The 26,304-nt window shown below is 32.9% G+C and overlaps 1 protein-coding gene across 1 annotated transcript in view; it reads right to left on the reverse strand.

Moving 5' to 3' along the window:
- Positions 1-15,575: 15,575 nt before the first annotated feature.
- LOC126890730 (uncharacterized) overlaps positions 15,576-26,304 on the reverse strand; it is a 101,563-nt gene continuing 90,834 nt past the window's right edge. The window contains exon 7 of the mRNA XM_050659900.1: positions 15,576-15,721. Within this exon, the coding sequence (XP_050515857.1) occupies positions 15,687-15,721 (35 nt within the window). The 3' untranslated portion in view covers positions 15,576-15,686. The remainder of the gene's footprint in view (positions 15,722-26,304) is intronic.

The following is a 26,304-nucleotide window of genomic DNA, read 5'->3' on the forward strand; positions in this document are numbered from 1 at the left end:
ATCAACTATACTATACTATTTGTGTTTATTTTATTTATATTTATAATATTATTTATTATAATATTTATCTGTTTTGTGTGTTACATTGATTAGGAAATAAACGAAGGTATGCTCATTGGTGCCGCATGCCGTGGGATTTCCAACTTTTTGTTTCATTTCCTGGTCTTTAAAATGTTTATTAGATTTACCTATCGTATAATATGTGTGGATAACCCCGAATTAGGCTAATAAACAACATATTTATCTGAAATATTGAAATGACTCTATGATATATTTTTATTAAATTAATAACTTAACATCCATTGTATTAACAAATAATTAAAAAAATTCGAATATATTGATAAACAACTTTAACTTGACAAAAATTGATGAGGGCGTGTCCACTTTGGGTGACAGAAAAAAATTCTTAATTTTGGTTGGCCAGACGCAAGAAACGCACTGTAAAAGATTAAAGTTGGTGAACTCTTCCATTCCGTTTACGTTTCTCTCACGTTCCGTCAGGCGCTTGCGTTCATTTATAAACACGAGTACACAAAATTCGGTGTTGATCTTTTCCAGTGCGTCTCCGTTACGTCTACGTCTACGCTACGTCAAACTATAAATTCAACTTTACACTAAAACATAACTATTTATTATTGACTTAAACACGAGGGCCCATTACAATGACAATGCATTTTCCCAGTGCCTTATGACAAGTCATGACACAAATTAGACATACAACAATGACAAGTGACATGACATAATTTAGACATAGAACATAATATACAACATTTCCCCCCCCCCCCTTACAATAAATGTTCACTTATAAGTCTAACCTGGATGCTGGTTTAGACACTCTACCAGAACGAGTTGTACAGTTATATTCAAAAAAAGGGTACAAGTATTAGAAAGGGAAGTTAACGTCATCCTATTTGTGTACAACCGGCTGGGATTTTTGGAGGTTATCAAATGTCATAAGTGATCAAAAATGCAACTCATAGACGTCAAAGACGTTTAATTTGATAGAAGGTTTAACGTTACGTACAATAAAAAATTAATATGCCTCGTCATTTAAGTGAGATTAAAAAGGCTCAAATAATTACGAAAATGATAGAAGGATGGTCAATTCGTGCGCTAGCAAATTTCTATAATAGAAATTTGAAAACAATCTTCAGAATTAAGCAACGATGGGTCCAACAACAATCATTAAAAAGAAAAGTTGGTTCAGGGCGTTCCAAAGTATCCACTCCTCAACAAGATGCTGTTTTAGTTCAATTCTTAAGAGATAATCCATTTGCGACGTCGAAGGATTCAAGGATTCATACGGGATTTCCTGGTGCCCAACCTACTGTAAGCAGAAGGATCAATGAATCTGAATTAAAAAACCGACCAGCTGCTAAAAAACAATTAGTAACTGTTGAACATCGGCAAGCAAGAGTAATATTTGCACTAAACTATATTTACCGCAACCCACAATTTTGGAACAACGTCATTTTTACTGATGAAAAGACTTTTCAGTCGACCTATAACGGTCAAATCCGTGTTTATCGTCCAGCCAATACTAGGTTTGAAGAACGATATATTCACTCTCATAATAAATCTGGACGTTTTTCTGTAAATGTATGGGGTTGGATTAGTATACATGGACCTGGTGTTTGTTGGCGATTAGAGGGAAGATTTACTGCCGACAATTACATTAACGTTTTGGAACACGTAATGCTCCCTTCTATTGAGCAATTGTATCCTAATAATACTTTTATATATCAACAAGATAATTGTTCAGTCCACACTGCCCATGCCGTAAGGAATTGGTTTCAAACGCAAAACCTGGAAGTATTGCCATGGCCTGCGCACAGTCCAGATATAAATCCAATTGAAAACATTTGGGGCATAATTGTTAAAAAAATATATAAAAGAAATTTTATGCCACAAAATTCAGATCAATTGTGGGATACAATCTTAGAGTGCTGGGAAGATCTTGATCCAAATATGATATCTAATATAATTCAAAGTATGCCAAATAGACTAAATAAAGTTATAGAAGCAGACGGTTCTATCACCAAATACTAAATTCTATTTGTAACAGTCATTAAAATTATTCTTTATATAATTGTTGAATAAATGGTTTCGTCTAATTAATGCTCAACGCCAATGATTTATATTTTTAATAACCTGTGACATTTGATAACCTCCAAAAATCCCAGCCGGTTTTACACAAATAGGATGACGTTAACTTCTCTTTCTAATACTTGTACCCTTTTTTTTTGAATATAACTGTAATCCCTGACGTGAAAGCAACACTAGCATCTTTAACAGGATAGTTATCGCTTACTGTTAACTCTACTGGTCCCTCCACGACCTCTGTGAGTTTTGCTTTATCCAGCCCAGAATCAGATATAACTTTATCGTTACCTAAATCAGAAACAGGAAGAATCTGTACTGTGGGAGAAGCTATATTTATATTTTCTGTTGATGAAATATCAGGTACTTCTCGAAAGGAATCTGCATGAACATGACTAATTTTAAGTCCAATTTGCACCAAATAAGTGCAATGACTCAAGATTTTAATGATTTTTCCTTTCTCCCACAGTTTAGTAGAAATATTCTTAACAAAGACTAGTTGATTCATTTTAAACAATTTTGTTTGCCTTGGAGCTAATGAGTCAAACCTGGTTTTAGTTATATTGTACTGAGTTGGCTTCAGAAAGTCATAACGTGTCCGGTGTCCGTGGTCTTTGCTTTAATAATGCTTGGGCTGGTGATACACCTGTGACAGTAGATGGGGTATTTCTATATGCGAACAAAAAATTAATAAGTTTATTTAGGATAGTGACCTTATTTATATCCCGAATATCTAAAAAATAGTGCTTTCTTTAAACCCATTTTTACAGCTTGTACCCCTCTTTCAGCCATACCGTTACTCTGTGGGTGGTACGGAGGTGATTTAATCGGTTTTATACCATTTTATACTGAAATGATGGCATCCCCTGAGGTAAAATATACCGGAAGTAAAATAAGCCTCCGTTCGGATCTCCGGGTGAGGACTATCTCAGGGGGAGGGGGAACACCATTGTGTTAGAAAAATCAGGATAGGGTCGTGGAATCTTAGTAGTCTTACAGGTAAGAGTCTGGAGTTAGGGGATGCGCTCAAACGAAGGAGAGTTCAAATTGCTTGTATTCAAGAAACTAGGTGGAAAGGAAAAAGGGCGAAAGAACTAGGTGAAGGATACAAATTGTGGTATGAAGGGAGTAGTAACACTAGAAATGGAGTTGGTATAATTGCTGATAGTGAAATGAAAGATAACGTAGTGGAAGTTGTAAGAACGAGTGATAGAATGATGTCAGTGAAATTTGTAATTGATAAAGAGGTATTGAATGTTGTGTGCAGCGCGGATCCAGCATCGTTAAGAGGGGTCCGATTGGCTAAAATGAAAATCGGATCGAAGAACTGAAAAATACCTGTTCAGTAATTTTTAAAAATCTATCAAATGACACCAAATACGATCCCCTACTCCAACCCCTAGAGGTGGGGTGGGGCTCAATTTAAAATCGTAAATGGAAACCCCCAGTTTTTATTGCACATTTGGATTCCTTACGTAAAAGTAAGCAACTTTTTTTCGAGACATTTTTTCTATTCTATAGAAATAGAACAATATAGAAATAGTCAGTCTCGAGAAATACATTTCCAAATAAAAAACTAAAAAACATGTGTTTAATATTTTTCAAAAACCTATCGAATGACACCGTGTCGTGTTTGGTGGCATTCGATTCGATAGGATTTTGAAAAATATTCAACTTGTGTTTTTTGATTTTTCATTTGAGAATGTGTTTCTAAAGATATGAAACAATTTCTATAAATTACCCATGGTATCACGATAAATCGTTTTTCCGATTATAGTGCCATCTATCCAGAATTCGAAAAAGTGTCTCGAATAAAAGTTGCTTACTTTTAGGTAAGGAATCCAAATCTGCAATTAAAACTGGGGGTCTCCATTAAATATTTTAAAGTTACCCCCATCCCACATAGGGGGTCGTGTTTGGTATCATTTGATAGATTTTTAAAAATTATTGAACACATATTTTTCATTTCTTCGACCCGATGTTCATTTCGCGAAATATTCAACGGTTCCGCTACTTTTGGGTTGGGACACCCTATATATAAAATTGACGAAATAAAAATAAATATATGTAGTGAACTTTCATTAAAATTTAAAAACCTACAAAATGAGACTTTATAAGTTAACAATTTACAGTAGTTTCGGAAATGTAATAATGAATTAAGCGAATGTAATTTTAAAAAAATCAAAGTACTTTACTTTTTAAAGGCAAAAAAATTCATGTCGAAATAGTTTTAATTTTATTTCGTAATGGGAAAGTACATCATGTGACACCTCATTTAAAATCGTTTGAAATACTGATTACAAACATGTGTAATACGTACATGCGCAAAATTTTGGTCAAATGCTTTTTGAACGCATTAATTTTTTTTTCGAATCCTGAGAAAACTAATACGAGAATCTTTGAAAAATTTAAACGCAGAATAAAATATTACATTATTACCGAGGGCCGAAAGTCCATTAGAATAAACAAAAAGTTTCGTTTGAATGATATATTTGAAATTAACACGCTGACGTACAGAACGTTTATAGACGTCTAATTTCCATTGATGTAATGTGACACAACGTCTATAGACGTTTCATTTTCCCCTATTCTACTTTGCAAAATACAATATAGTGTAACAACACTTGCTTATACATTTGACGCACTGTCCGTCAACGTGTTAAAAATCATACTTAATTTTCTCTTTTTTCACCCCTGTAACTTAAAATAAATATTATAGAAGTTTTCAGGGCTTTCGACCCTCGGTAATAAGGTAATCTTGCATTTTGCGTTTAAATTTTTCAAAAATATTTATTAGTTTTCTCAGGATTATAAAAAAAATGAATGCATTTAAAAAGCATTGGACCGACATTTTGCACAAGTATTGCCTATACATTTTTGTAATCAGTCTCTCAAAAGCTTTTAAATGAGGTATCACATGATGTACTTTCCCATATGAAGTTTAAAATTTAATTTATTACCATAATTTTATATATTATATGGATGATTGCATCCCGCGACATACATGACTATCTATCGTACTCGTGGAGAAATACTCACTTCTGTCAAACGTGATATAAAATAAACTTATATAATATATACTTTCTATACTTTCATGCATATGACATACCTTTTTCCGTAAAATTCTCGAAAGTAGAATTGGTATTTACTGCATGACTTGAATAAATCGCATGACTTGTTTTGAATGCTCTCAGAAATTAAATTTGATCCAAGATCAGTAGGTCTCATAATATGATCTATCTGATAAGATGTACCTTGTACATATTTATTATCATCATTACTATTAATATTATCACCCAAATTACGTTGATTTTTAAAAAATAATCACTTATATTGCGACATTTGAATTTTTTACTTTTTAAGTTCTCGGTAGAAGCTTCTGATTCCTTTCGTTTATTTGACATCTTATAACTCTTCGTAAATCACAAACTATATTAATATAAAAAAAGAAGAATAAACTCAAAATACTATTAATCACGCTAACAATTTACAAACTAAAATCTGTACGAATCAGTATTAGAGATGTTACTTGCATCGAGACCCAAAATGCACTAATTACTAATAATTAATAAGTGTGTTCTTTTTTCGTGGTCAGCTATCGGCGTGTGAGCATATTATTTATATTTTCGGCGAATTAATATAGTTTTTGCTAGGCGCGCAATTTTCGAGAGATTTTCGGCGAATCTGTTATCTGCAAACGATTTTATAATTATACGTGGAGAGTGGAGATGCTTAAGTTGCGTTCATAGTACATAGGATTACATATTTTTTAAATATGCTTATTGTGACCATTTTTAATTTTTAATTTATAAGGATTATAAATTACTCATTTCCAAATACACTGGCGTCACTGGCCCGTTTTAACCAAGTCCCATACTAATAAAATATTTATATGTAATTCATAATTCATAATATAATATTGTAATTTTGACTAATTATTTATATGGGAAATAAGCCACAATTAAAATGAAAAAAATAATTTTATTAACGTTTCGACGCCCAAATCGGGTGCACTTTTAAAATAAACAACACTTTTGTTTATTTTAGTAATATTTTGTATTTTGAAAACGGCACCCGATTTGGGCGTCGAAACGTTAATAAAATTATTTTTTTCATTTTAATTGTGGCTTATTTCCCATATAAATAATTAATCATAAAAATGCCACAAGGAAATAGCTTCAGAACAACTGTAATTTTGACATGTATAATTAATTATCCATTTGAAAAAATAAATAAATGTTTTTGTAATCTTTATATTATAATTAAAAAAACATAAATCACTGAAACCAATTACAAAAAACTCGAAGATGTACCACAAGGTTATTTATTATTGTTAAAAATAACCTTGTGGTACATCTTCGAGTTTTTTGTAATTGGTTTACCTCGAGATCACATTTGAGTAAGTATGGATACTTCTCTTCATAAATCACTTAGGTTGAGAGGGGGGGGGGCGATCGCCCCCATCGCCTCCCCCTGGATCCGCCACTGGTTGTGTGTGTATGCTCCTCAAACAGGTCTGGTTGAGAATGAAAAAAGAGCTTTCTATGACCAATTAGGAGACGTCCTGAGTGATATTCCGTCAGAGGAGAAAGTTATAATAGGAGGTGATTTCAATGCACATGTGGGCCAAGCCAAGGAACGAAGACATAGAGCACAAAGAGGACTTTTAGGGGAAAACTCATTAAAACTTTTTAAAGCGTTTAAAAAAAGGTTTATTTTTGTTTTTTTAAAAAAACTTGAATATTAAAAGTGAGTTACGCTCAAAATATTGTTGCTTCTTGTTATTTTTTGTTAAAAAAATCGCGAAAATCACCCCCTAATTAGCATCCCAAATAAAAGTAATCATTACCGCTTCACAAATGACTTTGCTTTTGTGTTCTATATATGATCTGTAAGTTTCATCGGTTCAAAGTGCTTATTTTTGAAAAGACTGTAGTTAAAATGGCTTGAACGAGCCACTAATCACGAATTTATTCAAATTTTGAACAGCCATATCATAACCAATTTTTGTCTACCAGGAAAACAAAAAATCCGACATATTCAGAAAAGCAAAACGTACATTTTATTACTCTTTGAGATTTTTGGTAGTATTAATAATTTTTAAGCTACCTATTTTGAAAGAAAAATGGAATTGTTTTCAAAATAAAAAAAACATTATTTTACAGCCAAATTTTTTCAAAAAGGAGCATTTTAAACCAATGAAACTTATAGATCATATTTATAAAGAATACAAAAGCAAAGTAATTTGTGAAGCGGTAACGATTAATTTTATTTGAGATTCAAATTATGGGGTGATTTTCGCGATTTTTTACCAAAAAATATCAGGGACCAACAATATTTTGAGCATAACTCACTTACTTTTAATGTTACAAGTTTTTTTTAAACAAAAATAAACCTTTTTTTAAACCTTTTAAAAAGTTATAATGAGTTTTCCCCGAAAAGTGCTCCGTTTTTTGGTTATTTCACGTTGAAATATTTGATGTGAAATTTGACGAAGAAATACCTACTTCTCACTAGCTACAACTCTGCTTCTACTGGGCCAACAGACTTTATGCATACACCATATTTTCACTTTTTTATAAGCTATCTTTTTGCTAAGAATATTATTTTCGGTAAAATACTTACTTTTTAAGTTATTTACGAAAAACCGTCCAAAAACATTTTTTTTCTTAAAAATAAACATATTCACTCGCAAATAACTGAAACAGTATTGACTTAGTGAAAAAACTCTATAGAACAAAAGTTGCTTAGAATTAGTCATTTTATCCAATTCCGCACTTATTTTGAATGTATATTTTTTACCCCCGAGAAGGGGGTATTCCCCTCCATTTTACAAAATCCTTTGTAAAATGGAGGGGATGTAGAATTGTAAACTTTTTCTTATATAATAATAGACAATTTCAACTACTACCTATTCCCAAATTTTCATCCTTCCTTTATTTTTTTGGGTGTCAGATTGTTCATTGAGCGGGCTACTATGTACATGTACATATATTGCGTGTTGTAGGATTGCCTGGGAAATAAACGTGCAAACAGTTTATTTTAGGTTTAATATATTTGTGTGAGACGTGTTGATTTGTGTCTAACAACTATTGTAAAAGTAACAAGTAATATTTAAAAAAGTCTAGGCGTGACCAAGCATCTTCATAACCTCTCTCCCCGAAGTTAGCTGCCGAACTCGAACTGTCACTAATTCAGTTAACGTATGTCTACACCTATTAGGTAAAGGCACGCGCACACTTATTCTTCTTGCTAGATACTCCCCCTTGGATCACAAAACCGACCCGGGTGTGATATAACAAAACCAGCAAGAAGGAGTTACAGGTCCAAAAAGTGACGTTTTGGACAGGGCACTCGCGAAGAACGACGCACTTCCGAAACTGGTGTATCAGACGCACTATCGTTAGTCTTCGGGACATCTGAACAGGGCATTCGCGAAGGATGTCGCACTTCCGAAACTGGTGTACCGGATGTACCATCGTGAGTCTTCGGGACATCTGGATTCGAAATGGGCGTTGCAGGAACCTGTCTGGGACGTCCACGACGTCGAATGGGATGCTCCGCTCTTGGAAGAGGCGCATCAGGTTCACTGGCAATGTATCTGGTTAAATCAGACACATGATAAATACCTAAAGGTACGGACAGACTATCTGGATTCACAATTTTATATAAAGTAGGACTTATAACTCTGGAGATCATATAAGGTCCATCTCTGCGAGGTGCAAACTTAGAAGTTATACCAGCTTTAGCTTTACTTAATACATGGGTCTTCAGCAATACTAAATCTGATACTTGGAATGTCTTATCTAGACGTTTACCATCAGCATATTTTTTCCTAACATCTTGTTGTCTCCCATGAGTTTCCTTTGCTTGACTTAAGGTATCAGAAAGTAAACGTAGGTAAGGCGTAATCTGAGGTACGAAGTTATCACTTTCAATTATGGCTCGAAAATCTCGCTGAACATCATCTGGGGTACGCAGTTCCCGTCCGAATGTAAGATAAGCAGGTGTGAAACCAGTAGACTGACAAACAGTAGTATTCATAGCAAAACGAACACAGGGTAGCTTTTCTTTCCAGCTAGTATGGTCAGTTGAAGTCAATATAGCCAATTGAGTTTTCTGGTCACGGTTCTTGCGTTCAACAGGATTTGCAGCAGGGTGATAAACAGGAATTAGACTCTGACTAAATCCTAAAGCTTCAGCTACATGTTGCATAACATCACTGACGAACTGTACTCCATTATCGCTGATAACTTTCCTGGGAGTACCAAATCGTAATACAATCTCAACAATGAGGCATCTGGCGTAGGATTTAGCAGTCACATCCTTAAGGGGAAACATTTCCGTCCATCTAGTGGAGGTCTCTTCAACAATAAAAATCCATCTTTCTCCAGTTGGTGTTTCTGGTAATGGACCAAAAAGGTCAATAGCAATAGTTTCAAAGCGCTGACTTTGAATTGGGGTTTGAAGTAATCCAGCAGGTTTCAGATTAGTTGCTTTGTATCTTTGGTACTCGATACATTTTGACACATAATCAGTTACATCTTTGCGCATACCTATCCAAAAGTAGCGTGGTTTAAGTTTCTGTAAGGTGCGCTCTACACCGTAATGGCCGGCGAGAGGCGAGTCGTGATTTTCTTGTAATACTTCTTTGATGGAACATGATGGCACAACTTGCTGAGCTTCCTCTCCATCATGGTCAGGCGAATAACGATATAGGATACCATTCATCATAACATATCCTCTCTCACTCGATCTTTTTATTTCAACAGCATTACTCTCAGGAGTCTCAAAAGACTTGATGATAGAGGCCACATCTGTATCAGTTAACTGTTTTTCGAATTTCTCTAGCTTCAGCTGTAGGCAAGTTAACAGTTACAAAACAAATATTACATGAATCCTCCTTGTCAATTTTATGACAAATAGGCCGAGATAGAGTAGCTGCTAAGGAATTTTGTTTTCCTGGTACATATTCAATTTTTAAATCATATGCTTGTAATGACAAAGCCCATCTAGCAAGTCTTCCTGATGGGGACTGTAATGACATAAGCCAGCGTAAAGGCTGGTGATCACTCTTAACAATGACAGGGGATGACTCTATGTATCCACGAAATTTCGAAAAAGCCCATACCACTGCTAGAGCCTCACGTTCTGTGGTATGATAATTCTTCTGTGCATCAGTGAGCAAACAACTTGCATATTCTATTGGTCTTTCTTCAGGACCCTCCCCCTGGAGTAAAGCTGCTCCTAAGGTATATGAACTAGCATCAATTCTAATGATAAATGGTTTAGTAGGGTCAGCCTGACACAGTATAGGGGAGTGAGTCAATAGCCGTTTCAATTCGGTGATGGCATTTTCTTGGGAGGGACCCCATTCCCAAGTAAATCTCTTGCGAGTAAGTTGGCTTAAAGGTCTGGAAATTTCTGCAAAATTTGGCACAAATCTTCGAAACCAAGAGCAGGTCTGTAGAAAGCTAAGGACCTGTTTTACATTTTGTGGAACACGAATGTACTTAATAGCAGCTATCTTGTCTGGGCAGGGGGTGAAACCATCCTGATTAACAATATGTCCAAGATATTTTACCTTTTCGGTGCTGAAAACACATTTGGCACGATTAACGTGAAGTTTAAAATTTTTAGGCTTCAAAGAACCTCATCCAAATCTTTGAGATGCCTTTCAAAAGTAGGAGACATTATTATGAGGTCATCCAAATAAGCAAGCATATGTGGTAAGCCTGATTTGAAACGTTCCATAAGACGCTGAGATGTAGCTGGTGCTGTCCTTAATCCAAAGGGCATAGCATTATACCTATATGTACCAAAAGGAGTGATAAATTATGTTTTATCTCTGTCTTCCTTCTTCATTGGTATCTGGTGATATCCACTTCTTAAATCTAACGTGGTATGAAAACGGCCTTGGCAGTAGAATGAGGTAAATCATCAATTCTAGGTAACGGGTATTGAATAGGTACAGTAATACTGTTCAAATGCCTATAATAAACACAAAGTCTCATTTTTCCATCAGGTTTTGGAACTAAAACCACTGGAAATGCATAAGGTGACTCACATTCTTCGATGATTCCATCTTCTAGGAGTTCGTCTAGTAAAGAACGCAGAATTTCCTTCTGAGCAGGTGCAAGACGATAAGGAGGTTGCAAAATCGGCTTATCATCTGTCAACTGGATACTATGTTCAGCATGCGGGGTTTGTTCTTTGCTCTTTTCAAAAGCTGAAGAATGTGTTTGAATTAACTGCTCCAATTGAAGTCTTTCATTGGGATTTAAATTTTTACCATCAGTATAGTCCTATCGCCAGGGGGGGTACAACGGCCTCCTTAATTTAGATGGACTTACCCAAGTTTTTTTATATATTTTGACCCGTAGAATACGAATTTTTTGGGTAACAGTTGATCCGGATGCCGATAAGATTGTTATAGACAAAGAACTTGAGGAATTACATAACAGCGATTTCTCGCAAAACAAAACATATTTTTGTATTTTTTGGGTCATTTTAAGCAAAAAATATTCCTACAAGTTTTTTCGTAGAATGCATAGTTTTCGAGATAACCGCGGCTGAACTTTCAAAAAGTCGAAAAATGGCAATTTTTGAACCCGAATAACTTTTGATTAAAAAATAAAGTAGCAATTCTGCTTACCGCATTTGAAAGTTTAAGTCAAATTATATCGGTATTGATTATTTGCATTGCTAAAAATTAATTTTTTTACTGCTGAACAAAGCTATAAACACATAGTGTTTCCCGTGCCTAATACATGCGTTTTAACGCATGCTACGTAGAAATTGCCTCGCTTGCACTTGTAGCTACTCTACCTACTCGTTAGATTTTAAATGAGAAATCATTGAAAACATCACTCACGCACTAGGTGTTTATAGCTTTGTTTACCAATAAAATAATAAATTTTTAGCAATGCAAATAATCAAAACCGATATAATTTGACTTAAACTTTCAAATGCGGTAAGCAGAATTGCTACTTTATTTTTTAATCAAAAGTTATTCGGGTTCAAAAATTGCAATTTTTCGATTTTTTGAAAGTTCAACCGCGGTTATCTCGAAAACTATGCATCCTACGAAAAAACTTTTCAGAGCATTTTTTGCCTACAATGACCCAAAAAATACAAAAAGATGTTTTGTTTTGCGAGAAATCACTGTTATGTAATTCCTCAAGTTCTTTGTCTATAACAATCTTATCGACATCCGGATCAACTGTTACCCAAAAAATTCGTATTCTACGGGTCAAAATAAATAAAAAAAACTTGGGTAACTCCATCTGAATTAAGGAGGCCGTTGTACCCCCCCTGGCGACAGGACTAGTAGGCTCAAATTGTAGTTCTGTCTGAGAAATTGCACAAGAGGTAAAAAAATCAAAAGTTTGTAAGGGGTCATTCTCAAAGAACCACTGCCATTTAGGTATATTTAACACCATTTGAGCATCTGAAATAAAATCTGTACCAAAGAGTGTTTTACTATTTTCATGCTCAGGTATTGCAAGGAAAGTAGTGGGAATTTTCCTTCCTCGTAGATCTACAATAGCATTATAAATTCTAGCCTGTACTTGGCGTACATGTCCGTCTGCTAAAGTAATATTTAGTTTGGTCTTTTCGTAGGGTAAATTTATTCAACAAAAATGTTTAAATAAAAGATTACCTGCAATTGTATTTCTAGCGCCAGAATCGATATATACTAACCCATGTCTTCCAATAATACTAACTTCGATCAACGGTCTAGACATGAGGGATACTGCACATACATCTGTGTAAAGCACATCTAGACTTGAAGTGTGAGTGGTAGTAGCTGAATTTGGAGAGGTGGGCTGATTGCTCGAACTTCGACAAGTAGGACATTGGGACCTCATATAACCAGGTGCTCCGCATCCATAGCATGTAACTCTAGATCCATTTGAAACTTGAGAAGTGCTGGATTGACTTCTTTGTTGAGTTGCAGCAAATTTACGACAATTTTCTTGCACATGCACAAAATTATTACAAAACTGACATTTTGGTCTTGATCTGGTAGATTTGCTGTCATTATTTCCAGAGGGTTTGTTTCCAACCAGTGTATTACCTTTATCTTTAGGCTTTTCTTCAAAACTATCTTCAATCGCTCTTGATTTTTCAATACGATCAGCAAAAGATTTAATTTGATCTCTCGGAAATCTATTTGTAATTCTACGATTGAGTAAAGCATATACCATGTCAATTTGATGAGTTATGTGTAGCTCAGGTGGTTTTGACAACCTAGCAATGAGTGCACGACAAGAATTAACAAAAATATCTGTCGGTTCTCTCTCACCTTGATCACGGGAAAACAGTTCTTTGAAAGTTTTATATGGTGGCATGTTCAAATCATAAGAGTGTCTTAACGCCTTTAATACATCATTCCAACTAAGGATTGTCGAGTGGATACCGTGCCACCAAGTTGCAGCATGATGATCTAATAACATCGGCAAACCTTTTATTGCATTTTCATCTGAAATGTTAACACAATCTTTAAAAATGGTTATGGCACTTATAAATGCTTCTACATCTTTATTTTTATTGCCAGAAAATCTGGAAGAAGAGTTTGAAAAGTTTCCACTTTTAGTAATGCTTTGGGCCTGATTTTGGACAATTACTTTTGTCATGCTAGCAATTAAACTTTGAAATTGTTCATTGGTCATCATTATAGGAGCAGGGGGAATAGCAGACTCGTCATGTTGCATGGTAGCGGGAACAGCAGACTCGTCTTGTTGCATGGTAACAGATGATTCACTATCAAGTAAGCAGTTTTTGGATTCTGAGCTAAGTTCTGAAATTTCTGTGAACTTAGAAGCACTTCTGAGGTAATAGTTGCTCATTAGACGATATCCAAATCATAGGATAGTCCAAACTGACATTCATACAGCACAATTAAACCAAAGCGTTGGTATTTTAGCACAACAATGCAGTTTAAAAGGATATTCAACAGCAAAGAGTATACACACTTTTGAATCTGGTCACTGTAAGTTACCTTTAAGAACTTATATTCGAAAATAACAGTCTCAGAAAGCCTTTTTGTTAGTTCTTTTCCTTCGCACAAAAGGTATTGGTTCACTTTTTGTGTTGAAAAGGGCCTATATAACGTTGGGTCGCCATCAGTAGTTTCAAATAAATAAAATTAGGTCTTGTTCAATAATCATTATAAATAATAATTGTATCTTGAAAATTTGATAGGGAAGGGGTCGTTAAAGGTTTGTCGCGGATTTCAAATAGGGAATATGTCTTGTAGGTTTTTACATTGTATATTAAGAGTCTGACCAGCTCATTTATATAAATCAATTATATAATAATTAGTATTTTTGCTAGATGAGATACTTAATTTTTGGTAACCGTAGCGTTCTTGTCGTGTACGTATCTCACTAGACGAGTTCAATTTAGGAAATAATTAATAACTTTTTAGTTGTAAGGACTTAGTGCTATTCACACGGACTTTTTGCTTTGGATTTTCTACTAATACATTTACTTAGCGCAGTGTGTAGTGGTTAATTGTAAGTTAGTGGCTTTTTGGTCCTGTTTGACCGTTATACCACCCACTACTACTGTTATTGTGTTTTGATTTATATATTACATTGTCAATGTATGTATAATATAGTTATTATTGTTAATATATTTGTTATTAGAAAGGTTGAGGTTTTATTTCAGTCTGTATTACCAGTATACAATATAGCAAGACAAGATTAGTATTTAGTATTTTGTATTTCAGGTGGTTGTAATCAGTGTCATAGAACTCCTATTGTTCGTTACTTCAAAAATCTCGAACCTGTCCAACTTCTTGGTTCTGAGAGCCGAGTTGTTCGTTCGAGTTGGCGCCCTTTGTTCTTCTTCTTTCTTTGTTGTATCTCGATATTATTTATCTCTAGCATTCTTATCTATTTTTCTTCCATTTTTGTGTTTGCAGGTCTCATTTTCTTCCTAGTTGCTATAATTTCATTATCAAACCTTTCCTTTTTGTATCTCTAATAAAGCCAATATTCGGTGTATAGAAGCTAGCCCGAATACCCACTTGAGATTTAGTGTCTCTCTGCCCATTTAATTTGTCCTTCTGAGCTAAGCCCCTCTTCTTTTTGTCTTAAATCTCTTCTCATTTATTTTCCCACTATTTCGTCAGGTTTTTTCTTCAAAATTTCTATACCCAGAGTATAGAGGTTTCAATTGTAGGATTGCCTGGGAAATAAACGTGCAAACAGTTTATTTTAGGTTTAATATATTTGTGTGAGACGTGTTGATTTGTGTCTAACAACTATTGTAAAAGTAACAAGTAATATTTAAAAAAAGTCTAGGCGTGACCAAGCATATTCATAACCTCTCTCCCCGAAGTTAGCTGCCGAACTCGAATTGTCACTAATTCAGTTAACGTACGTCTACACCTATTAGGTAAAGGCACGCGCACATTTATTCTTCTTGCTACAGTGTGCAATTATTAAACATTAAAATAATGTGGATAGATTGGTATATTAAAGTTTATTTTTATATTTAAATATCACAAAAAATATTAAACAAATTAAAAAATATTTTATTTTATAATAGGTATACTTATGAATTAAATACAAATTTTATTTTATATTCAGTTGTACTGGTGGTTCTGGAACTAAAAAAAAATAATAAAAACGTTATGAAAAAATGACTATGTGCATATAAAATTAATTTATTATAAAGGAAGAGAACCTTATAGTCCAGAAAGCCACTGCGCATCCGCTAGGAAAAATATTCTAATTCGGATTTTTTGCACAATCTTACTCAAAAAGGACCCCTTTTAACAAATTTGCATGTTGCCAGGACCAAAAGTTGGTCAAAAGTTTATTAAACGTTTTTTTTTGTTTTTTCCTAAAATTGTTTTTTTTTGCATGCAACAATTTTTTTTAGGTTTTTTGGATCGTTCCAAACAGAAAAGGTCTTTAGTGACTTTTCTCTAAAGTTGATAGTTTTTGACATACAGGGTGGTGAATCGGAAAACGGGCCATAGGAAACTCAATGTAAAATTTTAAACTGTTGAATTCCTGCTTCCCTAATTATGTTACATCAAAAGTCATGAGAAGTTATTTGTAGAGGATTGAAATCTGTATTAAAACAGATAGTCCAGAGAAATAAGGTTTTTCTCGTGACACATCCCCCTCCAGGCCGAAACCAAATTTTTTGAGTAGTATGGACATCTATATTATTAACCTATATGTTTCCTGCAGCCGATTTTGATGATATACATAGTTATAAACAAATGAAGATCGAAAAACGGTAAATTATCGCTTTTTTCGTCTATTACCAAAAAGTTAAGCACTTTAAACAAATTTGAGAGTAAGAAACTCATAAATCGTATAAAAAACTTCAATATGGCATTCGCTGAATATGTCCAACCTTATTGGTTGCTTAGAAAATTGCAAAATAAATCATAAATATTGAGTTTTTATAAATATTCGTAACTTAGGTAAAAATTAACTTAGAATCTTCTTATTACGCGGAATGCCGAGACTTCTTGTACTTAAATTATATTTTAAATTTCAAAGCAATTGGTCAAATAGTTTAAAAGTTATTTAATTTATTTTTCCCAAATTCATTTTTTTTGCAACACTGTAAGTCAGAAAATTATGAGGTTACAATAATACTTCGGACAGTTTATGAAAGAAGAACATTTATACTATTACCTTAATTAAAAATAAATGACAAAAAATAATTTTAAACAGTGTAAAATTATTTTGCAAAAACATGTCCATTTTTTGCTTACTTATAAACAATTAGAATAACTTTTTAACCGTTACCCGTAGAAAAATTAGTTTTTCATATTTAGAAAGACTGAATTTTTATACACATTTAGAAAGAAAAACAACTGTTCTAGGACATTTAGGGACAAAGTTAGCCCCCCCATTTTTTTAATTCACATGTTTTTGCAAAATTATTTTGCAATATCTATAATTATTTTTTGTCATTTTTTTTAAATTAAATTAATACTGTAAATTTTCTTCTTTCATAAACTATCCAAAATATTACTGTAACTTCATCATTTTCTGACTTACAGTGTTGCAAAAAAAATTAATTTTGGATAAACAAATTAAATAACTTTTAAACTATTTGACCAATTGCTTTGGAATTTAGGGTGTAATTTAAGCACCATAAGTCTCAGCATTCCATGTAATAAGAAGGTTCTAAGTTAATTTTTACATAAGTTATGAATATTTAAAAAAACTCAAAATTTATTATTTATTTGGCAATTTTCTAAGTAACCAATAAGGATAGACATATTCAGCGAACGCCATATTGAAGTTTTTTATACGGTTTATGAGTTTATTACTCTCAAATTTGTTTAAAATGCCCAATTTTTTAGTAAGAGACGAAAAAAGCGAAAATTTACCGTTTTTTGATCTTCATTTGTTTATAACTATGTATATCATCAAAATCGGCTGCAGGAAACATATAGGTTATTATTATAGATGACCATATTACTCGAAAAATTTGGTTTCAGCCTGGAGGGGGATGTGTCACCAACACGATATTTTTTTTCCTTATTTCTCTGAACTAAGAAGTTACAATCGTTCTACGATTTAAACACATTCCAAAATTTTGAAGAATATAATGTATTTACCGCAGTAGGTATGTGTGGGCATGTTAGGCCACACGTTACTATTTAACTGACAGTGAGCACATTATTGACTGAAGAAAATATCTTTATTATTAATACTTTCTCCTCAACTGAGGGTATCTGATCAACTTTATTGTGTTTTAAACAATAAATGATAAAATAAATAAAGAAATTGACAGTTCAAATTGTTAAAATAATAAATTCATTGTCACCGAATGCAATCTTATACACATTATTGCACTGTGTGTGGCGTAACTTTGGCGTATTTCTCTGAAAATTGTATTATATTTTTACAAAATTTTGAATAATTATTGTTCGTAGAACAATATTAACAGTTGTTTTCAATACAGATTTCAATTCTCTACAAATAGTTTCTTATGACTTTTGATGTAAAATAATTAGGGAAGCAGGAATTCAACAGTTTAGATTTTTACATTGAGTTTCCTATGGCCCGTGTTCCAATTCACCACCCGGTATAAGCGATTAAAAATTGAAAAATTGCGAAATCGGCCATTTTTAACCCTCAAAAACTATGTGAAAAACTGAAAATTTGAATGTTGCCAAGGTAGGTGGATATTCTTTAAACATCGATTGATGAAATTCCGAAGAGTTTTTTGCAATACAATATCAAAAACCCCTTTGTTTTTTAATTGCCAATCAAGCGTGCGCGACACTATTTTTCACCGTTGCATGTGTATACAGTATGGTGCAAATGAAAGGAATAAATTCGTTATTTCGTAAACCGGTGACTTTAAGGAAAAATCCCGAAATAAGTCGGTTTTTATTTTTAAGTTATGATATTGTGGCATATATAGTATACTAGTGACGTCATCCATCTGGGCGTGATGACGTAATCGATGATTTTTTTAAATGAGAATACGGGTCGTGTGCTGGCTCATTTGAAAAGTTCTTCAATTTTATATTCAGTTATATAAACACGTACATAATTATTTATACAGGGTGTCCAAAAATTTTTTATTAAATTAAATCATTTGGCAAATTGAAAAAAAAATTAAATTATTGGACACCCTGTATAAGTAATTATGTAAATGTTTATATTACTGAATAGAGAATTAAAGAACCTTTCAAATGAGCTAACACACGACCCCTATTCTCATTTAAAAAAATCATCGATTACGTCATCCCGCCCAGATGGGTGACGTCACTAGTATACCATATATGTCACAATATCATAACTTAAAAACAAAAATCGACCTGTTTCGGGATTTTTCCTTAAAGTCGCCGATTTACGAAATAACGAATTTATTCCTTTCATATTCACCATAGACACCATAGATACACATGCAACGGTGGAAAATTGTGTCGCGCACGCTTGATTGGCAATTAAAAAACAAAGGGGTTTTTGATATTGTATTGCAAAGAACTCTTCGGAATTTCATCAATCGATGTTTAAAGAATATCTACCTACCTTGGAAACATTCAAATTTTCAGTTTTTCACATAGTTTTTGAGGGTTAAAAATGGCCGATTTCGCAATTTTTCAATTTTTAATCGCTTATATGTCAAAAAGTATCAACTTTAGAGAAAAGTCACTAAAGACCTTTTCTGTTTGAAATGATCCAAAAAACCTAAAAAAATTTTGTTACATGCAAAAAAAAATAATTTTACAAAAAAACAAAAAAAAAAAAATGTTAAAAAAATGTTAAAAATTGTTTGACTAACTTTTGGTCCTGGCAACATGCAAATTTGTTAAAAGGGGTCCTCTTTGAGTAAGATTGTGCAAAAAATCATCCGAATTAGAATATTTTTCCTAGCGGATGCGCAGTGGCTTTCTGGACTATTACAATATAGTCCGTTCGCTAATCTAAGACTGTCTAGTTTTAGCAATTATTTTTTTGCGAAGTCAGATTTTTTAAGGGTATAGGCGCAAAATGTCGCTTCTCAAGATGTTTAATGTGTTTTAAATGTATTAATTTTTTTTGAATCCTGAGAAAACTAATAAATATTTTTGAAAAATTTAAACGGAGAATGAAAGATTACATTATTACTGCGGGGGTCGAAAATCACTGAAAACCTCTATATCTAATGTTTATTTTAATAAGTTACAGGGGTGAAAATAAAAGAGACAATTTAGTGGGATTTTTAATTGCAAATATTTCATTCAAACGAAACTTTGTTTTAATGAAACTGTCGACCCTGTGTTTAAATTTTTCAAAAATACTTATTAGTTTTCTCAGGAGTTGGGAAAATGAATACATTTAAAACACGTTGAAAATTTTGACAGGCGACATTTTGCGCCTGTCCCCTTAATGCATAGGTAGATATTAATCATTAAGTCAGTTGCAAACATATTATAGTAATGCGTAGTGTGTGTGTGTGTTGAGTAAATGTCTTGTTACTTATAGTTTGTTACTTACTAAACTCAACTTCATTGTCTTTACAAAGAGACACTTATTGCATTAGAATGTCAGCGGTTACTCCAAGTGAATACTGATCCCACAAGGAAAGAAATTATTTTTATTTATTAGATTTTTAATAAAGAACAATTTCCTACCCAGCTGAGATTTGAACTTACAACCCTTGTGTCTAAAGCTAGACTCTCTTAACACCAGAAATTATTAAACAATTTTTTAAACAAATTTAAAAGGTCACTTTTCTGCCCTACAATAGTTATTTCCCTAACTAGTGCGGAAAGTGATTCTTTCACGCACGAGACTGCCGTTGACCCGAACGACGCGATAGCGGTCGAGTGCGTAGAAGACACTTTCTGCATGAGTTAGGAGCAATATTTTTTCTAGGACTGTACTTTTGGAAAAAAGCCATGAGAGTTATATAAATTTTTATATAGAAGTGAAAATACACAAATTAATTCTTTGACAAGGTGGTCAAAACCAAACTTTCAATATAATGGGTTACCACAACGACGATATTGGTTTCCATGACGACGATTCAAAACCATTGTAATTGTCTACTGATCTGACTTTTAAATATTACGTCAAAATAATTTTATTTCATCGAATTATCAGTAATAATTGCACAAGAGCTCTAAAATTATATATTAATTTTGGAGGTCGAGTGCAATTTCTTGCGATTATTTCATGAATAAAACTGTTCAAAACCAAAATTTTATTGTAATTTATTTATGTAAGTACAAATTAGTACAATTAAACACACAGTTTTTATAAATATTTTACGGTTGAAAGTCATCACTTTTATAATTTTTAAAACATTAATTGTCATTAATGTCACTGAATGTATTTTTTAATAGCAACGAAGGGCATCTGACGTAATATACTTGACGACGGGAAATTATCAAAAATTTTCAGTTTAATTTAGATTTCTGTAGCTTTCTATTGGTCAGAATCTCCTATGAATGAAATAATCGCGCTAATTTCATTAAAACATGAACACAATAAGATAAATTTGAAATAAATTAGTAAATAATATCTAAATATTAAACCATACAGAAGTAAAAACTTCTTTTGTATATTGGTATAAAAAGTTTTATTAAAAAACATAAAAGTCCTCCAAAAGGATTTGCAAAACGTTTTCAATCTGAATCAGATCATCCTCAGTGCGTTCTGCTTCGTAAAAGAAACTAGCAACTTTTTGAAAAAGGTTACATCGATATTAATGGTTTACATAATACTTAAATGATATTTGTAGCACTCCAAGTCGATGTTACAAGATGAAATGTGCTAGGAGTGCTCAAAGGGCAACATGGTTCCCTGCTCGTTAAGAACTTGTGGTTCTTGCCAGTTCAATGGACACAGACCAACAAAAAAAAGTTGCTAGTTTCTTTTACGAAGCAGAACGCACTGAGGATGATCTGATTCAGATTGAAAACGTTTTGCAAATCCTTTTGGAGGACTTTTATGTTTTTTAATAAAACTTTTTATACCAATATACAAAAGAAGTTTTTACTTCTGTATGGTTTTTTTAACTATGGTATACAGCCAGCTACGGGGACTTTCCCATTGATTTTATCTAAATATTAGTTTATTGCATGTATTATAATATATTATAATGACATATTACCAGGTATTTTATTTTCCCGCACGCCGTCCGGGAAAATTTACTTTCACGCACGCCGTGCGGAAAATGTATTTTTCGTAGCAACGAAGGGCATCTGACGTAATATAATTGACGACGGGATATTATCAAAAATTATCACCTTAATTTGCATTTCTGTAGCTTTCTATTGGTCAGAATCTCCTATGAATGAAATAATCGCGCTAATTTCATTTCAACATGAACACTGGACAACTTCGATAGAATGGACTGTAATAATAATCAAAACTTCTTATATTTAGCTAAAAAAAGTAATTATAATTGCTAAAATGTGAATTATAATAATGGCAATCAATCTGACAAATATATGTTGTGTATTTTTTGATGCTTGTTTTTTCCCGTCATTGAGCAATGGCGCAACTGTCTATCCAATAATAATTAATACTTTTTGTCCATACTCTCATAGGAACACTAGAAACAAGTCTCAGCTAATGGTAATGGACAAATTTTAGTTATTCCTCGTTTATAAAGTCCATGAGCGGTTTTAACAGTTACCACTCGAATTTCACCATCATCACCAGGGTGAACAGACACTATTCTTCCTAACTGCCACTGACAAGTGGGCAAATTGTCGTCAGATTTTAAGAGCACTAAAAATCCAACTTGAATCGTGGAAGTACTGCTTCTCCATTTATGACGTTGTTGGAGATCATTCAGGTAAATCTTTGACCAGTGCTTCCAAAAGTCTTGCAAAAATTTCTGAATCAGTTGGAATCTGGACAATTGGTTTATTTTTATCTCTCCTTGAAACGTATGATCAGGGACAGCGGTCATCGGTCTTTCGATTAAAAAATGTGAGGGAGTTAAAGGAGTGTAATCGTTAGGATGGTTCGAGAGTGGTTCGGTTGCAGCTCATTAGAATTATTAAGAAGTGCGGCCAATAAAATTAAAATAGCAATGATGATTTCCAAGCTCCGATAGGGGAAGAAACCTGAAGAAGAATCGTTAGGATCAGATGATAGAGCATATAAAGGACGTGAATTCAAAGTGCCTTCAATCTAAATTAAAAATGTACAGAATTCTTCATAAGTTAGAAGAGTTTGACCAATAATACGAGATAAATAATATTTTATTTTATTTTACCCCCTTTATATTACTTTCCCATAATCCCCTGAAATTTGAAGTACTAGGAGGAATGAAATGCCATAATATAATATTCTGAGCTACGCAAGAGGCGACAATTTCATCCTCTGATTTTCTAATGAAATCATACAAAATTTTTAGTTCATTTTTGGCACCTACAAAACTTGCACCGTTATCTGAATACAGATGCCTGCCATAAAAGCTTCAGAAGTCAAATAACTAATTAATTCTAAATATACTGCTTTCGTGGCAAAGCAAATAAATAAACATATGTACGCTTTATACGTTTTACATCCGCGACCTTTTCTATTCTTTAATGTAACTGGCCCTGCGTAATCTAATCCAGTTATGAAAAAAGGTTGTGATATATTAACACGATGTTCTGGCAAATCAGCCATAATAGTAGAACCAGGTTTGGGTTTAAACCGATAGCATCTAATGCAATTCCTTACAACTGTTTTAGCTTGGGACATCCACGCAATTATCCAAAATTTTTGACGAACTGTCGCTAACAAGAGTTGTGGACCTGCATGCTGAAGTTGCACATGCTCATGTCTCAATATTAGTTTGCTTAAAACATGAATCTTATCTAATAGTAAGGGATGTTTCCCATCATAATTCCTAGAAGATTTTCTAAGACGTCCTCCTACTCTCAATAATCCAGTGTCATCTAGAAAAGGCGTTAACGGTAATAATCTACTCCTTGACGGAAGGTCTTTACCGTTATTTAATAATGAAATTTTTTCAACAAAACTTTCTGTCTGAGCTAATCTAACAAGAAAAACCTCTGAATCAGTAAATTCGATTGCTGAAATCGGTCCATACCTTTTACTAATAGACTTTGACTTTGAATTATTAACAAATCTTCTACAATAAGCCATAATTCTAATTAATTTGTTCAGATTCGAGTATTTATAAAAAAGTGAATTAAAATCATTTATTATAGAAACTGATGCCTTAGATTTCTTTCTCATTTCATGAAGGTTTGATATATCTAGTAAATCACAGAACTTGGTTTTATCAAAAGTTTCCAACAAAAACTTGAAGGTTTGCTGGGTCATTATTGAGCCAATGCAAAACAATTTGTGAATCACACCAATAATATGGGATGTACTGAAAAGTAACAGAATCTGAAACAGCTTGCATAAGTTGGACCAATAATAAGCTACCACACAATTCTAATCGAGGAATAGTCAATATTTTGACTGGGGCGACTTTAGTCTTAGCACATAACAAGCGAACATTTAGAGAACCTTGTGATAAATTTGAAATAAATTAGTAAATAATATCTATTAGTTTATTGCATGTATTATAATATATTATAATGCCATATTACAAGGTATTTTACTTTCCCGCACGCCGTGCGGGAAAATTTGCTTTCACGCACGCCGTGCGGGAAAGTGCAACTTTCGCAAACAAAATGCGTTCGTGAAAGTGGCTCTTTTAGCACGGCCGTAGAAAAAATATTTTTAGGTTATTCTAATTAAAAAAATTCTCTTGTCAATTTTCGCAAAAGTTGATTGGGTGTAGTAGGTATAGCTACACTCCCACTATTTCTAATAGTTATCCTTCTTTTTTCAATGAAAGAATTTGCAATGGTAAAAGTTTATTTTGAGCTTTGGTTTATTTTATTGGTTTATTTTAATACTGTGAGGTAGGAATTTTTGGAATATCCGCTGTGAGGTCGTAGGTAGAGGAAATATTTAAAAGTTCGTGAGCGCCATGTCAGTATAGTGACAAATCAGTGAACTTTGGTTGGAAATTTGACATAAATGTCGAAGTGGTTAATTTAAAGCATTGAAATTAAAAAATTAATAGGAAAAAATATTAGTTAGCCAAAGCTGTGGCATATATTTTTACCTTTAATATATTTATAAGAGTAGTTTCATACTTCTTATTCTTGTAAGAGATAGCCGTATGAATTCATCTAAAAAGAGTTTATTTACAATACCTATGTACAATAAACATTATAAACATTAATATAAAATAACTAAAATAACTTAAAAATACAAACCTAAAAAGAGAATCAAGAACAATGCTATTTCTTACGCTATGAGTTTTTGACAACTATCAAATAATTTACAAATGTCATTGAAACTAAAATTACACAGTCATGCCACCTAAAACTATAAATAACTTAAAATAACTAAATGTGGTTTTGTTGAAAATAAACTTAGTTTTATTTTTACATCCCCCCACCAACAGGTATGACAAATCATGAAAGTCTATGGTTGGTCACAAGGCAACAATTTTGAAATGTGAAAATAATTCATATCGTTCCTTTTGTATCCAATATCTATTTCATGTAAAGTATTTGAAATTTGTTTTTTTATTTGAAATGGGCCTAGTCTTACTTCATCAAGTTTTTTTCTATTTAGTTTGGATTTATTTTCTACATATGCCCAATCTCCTTCTTTAAATTCATGGAATTTTCTATTTTTGTCATACAGCTTTTTATTATATTCATGATGTCGTACTGAATTTTTATAAGCTATTTGCTTATCTTTTGATACATTTCTTGTTTCACAAAGTTCCTCGGGAACAATCGGATCCGCTTTTACAAAAAGCAAATATTCTGGGCTGTATCCGGTTACGGAATGATCTGTTCTATTATATTCATCTATACATTCTTCAGCTATTTTTGTCCATGCTCTACTTCTACTTTCATTTAGTTTACATCTTATTCTATTAACTAATGTTTGATTAAGTCTTTCATTGAAACCATTCGAAAATGGGCAGTCCACTGCTGTAAAAACCAGTTGAATATTTAACTGTTTCATATTATTTCTAAATATTTTGGAATTAATTCCCGGATACTGATCTGTTAATAATGTTTTTATGGGGTGTTTATCTTGAATTTTAGATATTAGTTTAATAAAATCACCTGTCGTCTGATTTTTGGAAGTAACTGCAAATGCATATCTGGTAAAATGATCTACAAGTAAGTGGAGGTATTTTTTTGTTGAACGATTGCCAGCAAATCCTCCTATTGTATCTAGGGATATTATCTCGAAAGGTTCTTTTGCCGGACCTAATTGTGACAAGAGACCATATTTTGGACCTACTCTTGTTTTATTTTTACAGCAGATCTCGCATTTCTGGCAGATATCTTTTGCCAATAAATCCAAATTCTTAATGTAGTAAAAATTCCTAATTTTGTTAATTACTTTACCAGCACAAATATGACCATAAAATTTGTGAATTTTTGTTATTAACTCCACTCCAAAATCTTTGGATAATATTATTTTTTTCTGTTTCTTCCTTAATTTATAGAATACATCTTGGTTGGAAATTGTTCCTATCATTTTATCTATAGCTTGTCGATTATTATTCTGGTCTTGTTTTATCTCAGTTAATGTCACTAGGTTCACTGTTTTTATAAATGTTTCTGCATTTTCTATATTTTTGAAAACTGGGTTTCTAGAAAGGCAGTCTGCTTCTACATTTTCTTTTCCAGGTTCATATTTAATGTCGAAATCAAATTGTGAA

This window comes from Diabrotica virgifera, chromosome 8 (genome assembly GCF_917563875.1).
Source record: "Diabrotica virgifera virgifera chromosome 8, PGI_DIABVI_V3a".
Taxonomy (NCBI): Eukaryota; Metazoa; Arthropoda; class Insecta; order Coleoptera; family Chrysomelidae; genus Diabrotica; species Diabrotica virgifera.